The following is a 4,180-nucleotide window of genomic DNA, read 5'->3' on the forward strand; positions in this document are numbered from 1 at the left end:
TTCACTGCATGAACACTTCGATCCATCCGTGTTCAAGTGTCGGCAAAGTCACTGCGTCCACGCAGCGTTTTGTGCGTGTCTTGTACGACTCTACTGTATTCATGAATCTGCTGTTTGCTTGGCGTTTGTACTGCGACTGTTCTACGACCATAAACTCGACAGGTCGAAAAAACAATCCGGTAATAAAGGAGTAGTGTAAAAGTTGTATGGTCGCCGCAGAGTCTCCGGGCGTCTTTGAACTAATTCATTTGGTTTCCACGGCGACTATTTTAGACTGTACAACGTCCTTCTGGCGTTCTATGTGTTGCTATCGTTTTGCTGCTGCCACTATAGCGTCCTCGGGGCGATCTTACTGCGTGCAAGCCAAGACGCCATTAGAACGCCGAGCTCTTAGTCCCAAGTACTTGCCGTTTGGTCTCCGCCTTCTGCGTTATTGGCGTTTGAACGCTGTCTTCTTGTGTTATTACGACGACCCCCACGGCTTCCATGGCTTTGTTATTGCCTCCTGTGTCGTCCCAATGGAAAAAAACAGAACGTTGTGACGGTGTAATAAAATGGGAAAACATTCGTCCATACTGTTCTGCTCGAGGTAGCTGTTATCATACCTGAGCATGAATCATGTAGTTCCGTTCGTGGAGTAAACATTAAGTTTATAAAGGTAAAGGACAAAAACTTACGTGCAATAAGGAAACTAGGTCGTAAATAAGGGTTTTATTAAGAGATACAAATAATATTTTAAGTTCATATGAATAAACCTTAATTAATGTTGGTTTGTTTGTGTGTTCTAGTCTCTGTTAAATAAAATGGGTATGAACAATTAATATGGAATAAATTTACATTTGTCGTCGGTCTGATCTTGTATGTTATCATATTACAACAAGGTAAGAAAGAACTGCTAACACAGACATTTATATTTGACTTGCTATCGGGATATATATTTAAAATAATTTGTCAAACATATTCTACTATCGACATGGACGTAAATGAAATGGATGTATATTTTAGCGGTATGTTAAATATGAGAAATATTAAAACATTATGTAAAAATGTGTAACCAGTTCTCAGTATGCAATCAAGGTAACGTTGACAAGAGTTACTTTTATGGGAAATTGACTATCAAAAAGATGCCTGTATACTCGTATACCTCTCTGATGCGCTGTGTTTAATGTATTTCTAGGCGTGCAATGTGCAGGTGGCTCAAGCGGAGGCGGGGGTCGGGGTGGCTCGAGCGGAGGCGGGAGTCGGGGTGGCTCGTCGAGCGGAAGTACGTGGCGGCTACTCGTACGGGGGAGGCGGAGCGGCAGGAATCAGGTAACATCCGAGACTTAAAGGAAGTCGCACAAATGTTAAGTGTTCTCGCATGTTTTTAACAGAAATGTCATCAAGCGTAGTGACTGTTTAAACTAGCAACACAAACTCTCTATGCATGATTTCTCTTATTATGTAAATGATTAAATGGACTTCTCAGTTTGGCAAAATGACGACTTTAACACAAAAATCTAAGTTTCCAGAAGCAATGACCCTTTATTTAAACAAATTTGATAATATGGATTCGGGAAGCTTGTCATTGAGATTTTTTTAAATATTTTTATATCAACCACAAGGAAATTTTTACGTATAGTTTTCGAGGCCTGAATGGTCAAGTGTTGAAATGTTAGATTTTTCGACAAAAGTTCCTGAGTAAAAAAACAACAGGTAAAGTTAATATTTTGTTACTCTACAAATTTCTTTCTTTTATACTTATTCCGTATAGAATAGTTTTGCTAGTGAAAACATATATTCGTCATTTGTTATAAAATACCGAAAATCTGTGAACTCGTCTCTGGAAATCATTTGTCAAATAAGCTTCAGTCGTTTAAATGGTGCTAATTTCTCAATGTCATCAAGTATTGTTTTTAATATTCTCAGATACTTCAAAGTATATGAACATCATTTTGATTTCAAGGTCAACGTCATTGAAGTCTCTTGTCAGGCAGATGTTAATGTACATCACAATTTCCAGTATATGATATTCTAAGTCAATCAAAACTGTTCAGCATATAATATTCCTTTTCATGTACATGTACAATGTAGGCCCATCTTTGCTATCTAACTGATGCATATAACAGATGGAAATTACTATAACATTACGTTTATATACCGGGCACCTAATGCTCACTGGATAGAGTCTTTGTCACATTTTCATCATTTGTGTCTTGTTCTGTGAAAATTGGGCAAAATGCATGTGCGTAAAAAGTGTCGTCCCAGATTAGCCTGTGCAGTCTGCAATGGTATTTTTCGTTTAAAGGAAGTACCTTTTTACCGAAAATCTAGTTTAAGCGGAAAGTGTCGTCCCTGATTAGCCTGTGCGGACTGCACAGGCTAATCAGGGAAGACACTTTACACACATGCATAATGCCCAGTTAAGAGGTTAATAAAGACGCATTATCAAGAAACCTTATTAATTTAAGTTAAATCCTTTTGAAGATATCTTAGACAAAGAACAAGACGCAGCCTTCTATCAATTGTAATTGGTCAATGCTAAGTCCGACATTTGTGACAGTCCATTAATTTCAACAAGGAACCACGATGGGCACTGTTCACTGTTTTAAAACTTGCTAACACCCATTTTATTTCACAAATATTTACCTATTTTCACTTGAAAGCTGTTTACCAACTTTACATAATTTCTTTGCAGCGATTCTTCAAGTAGCGGAGGAGTTGTTACCGAAGCTGCGTGGAGTTACATAGGTGCGGTCACGGGAAGCATGGTAATCATGTTTGTCATGGCGTGCACGATACGGATTTTAATTCAGCAAATGAGGGCGAATCGGGAACTTCTGAGGCAGAGGCAATCAGGAGACCCTCACCAGAATTACCCTTGTGCGATCGAGGACAATCCGAATGGTGTTTACTGGATTCGATCGACTAAATTTTAAGAAATACGTTTGGCGTGGCTGTTGGTGCATGTCATATAGACGTTCAATGCGTGTGATACTGTTTTATTTTGTAAGCCCTGTCAAGAATCATGTGGAATTTAAAAATCCACGAAACGTGTTATTTTTTTGTAAAAATATTGAGATGAACCCTTTTTAAAGACATTTTAACGGCTTAGTACTAGGGTGGTTGTAGTTATATCAAAACGAACCGACTGCAACACCAACACATTTTCAAATTAGCTGTTCCACATATTGCTAAAATGACAAGTATCGCATAAATATTTCATTCCAAAATTAACGAATACATTACATCGATAATTTGGAAGGTATGCCTGTTGCCAGCATACAGCGTTTATTTTCATATAAACGTAAAGATATTTAATAATTTTAAGTCTGACTGACCCAGTCGAATCAAGCTACATTTACGCAGCCTTGACTTCAATCTTCTTTTGATTATTTTAAATAAATGTGTTAATCGACAGGTGAACTTTTTCAAAAACTTTATGTCGATGAAACAGTTACCGTAATGCAAGTCTAATAACTGTTACTTTTCTATGAAAGCATATTTGTGCCACTATTTAATTGATGAAATAACGTGAAAATAATGGCGGATTTCGCGGGAAAAAAAATTTCTCGATAACAGATATATTTTCACGAAAAGAAAATAAATTATGTTAACACGAATTTTTCCCTGTTAGTGCTCTAAACTGCCACCACATAAAGATAAATTAAAGTTTTCACGAAAATAAATCACTTTTCTCGAAAACAGATAACTTTTCATGAAACCTTGGAAATAATACATTTTAACGAAAAGAGTAAAATAACGGAAGACTTTTCTTGAAAACTTTTCACAAAACCTTAAAAAAATCGCGAAAGTTGCCAGATCTAAAAATAGATGCACTTCAGAGCCTTTAACGTGAATACCTAACGTGGTGTTCTACGCGTGGTCTGTAAGTATGTTTTAATTAACTAATACAAAGTAGATCTATTAATTGTATAAACGAATGATATTAATTGTTATTAAAAATGTTTGAAATGTTTTTGATCTACACTTCTTTTATAAATATAATTTGGGAAGGCAGGTATTCATAAAAATCAATGATTTCAGTGGTAAACTTTAATTTTTTGTTACAGCTGTCCCAGAGCTTTTTTTTACTTTTTGCTGTGTCGTAAATATACTGCAATAGAGGTTACCAGTGGGGAGGGGGGGGGGGGGGTTATCAGGCCGAACTTTGGTCTTTTGTGAGTGTTTTTCGTTTTTT

At 36.7% G+C, this 4,180-nt stretch overlaps 1 protein-coding gene across 1 annotated transcript; it reads left to right on the top strand.

Moving 5' to 3' along the window:
- The first annotated feature begins 690 nt into the window (after positions 1 to 690).
- LOC127846497 (uncharacterized) lies at positions 691 to 3,958 on the top strand. The gene is made up of 3 exons (XM_052377788.1): positions 691 to 881; positions 1,178 to 1,311; positions 2,678 to 3,958. Exons 1-3 carry the CDS (start codon positions 861 to 863, stop codon positions 2,916 to 2,918), a joined length of 396 nt encoding a protein of 131 aa, XP_052233748.1. The 5' UTR covers positions 691 to 860; the 3' UTR covers positions 2,919 to 3,958.
- Positions 3,959 to 4,180: the final 222 nt, after the last annotated feature.

This window comes from Dreissena polymorpha, chromosome 9 (genome assembly GCF_020536995.1).
Source record: "Dreissena polymorpha isolate Duluth1 chromosome 9, UMN_Dpol_1.0, whole genome shotgun sequence".
Lineage (NCBI taxonomy): Eukaryota > Metazoa > Mollusca > Bivalvia > Myida > Dreissenidae > Dreissena > Dreissena polymorpha.

Coding starts and splice junctions, on each gene's coding strand:
- LOC127846497 (XM_052377788.1), top strand. CDS start 861: ATGTTATCATATTACAACAAG. Junction 882..1,177: donor TGTTATCATATTACAACAAG/GTAAGAAAGAAC, acceptor ATGTATTTCTAG/GCGTGCAATGTGCAGGTGGC. Junction 1,312..2,677: donor GGCGGAGCGGCAGGAATCAG/GTAACATCCGAG, acceptor ATTTCTTTGCAG/CGATTCTTCAAGTAGCGGAG.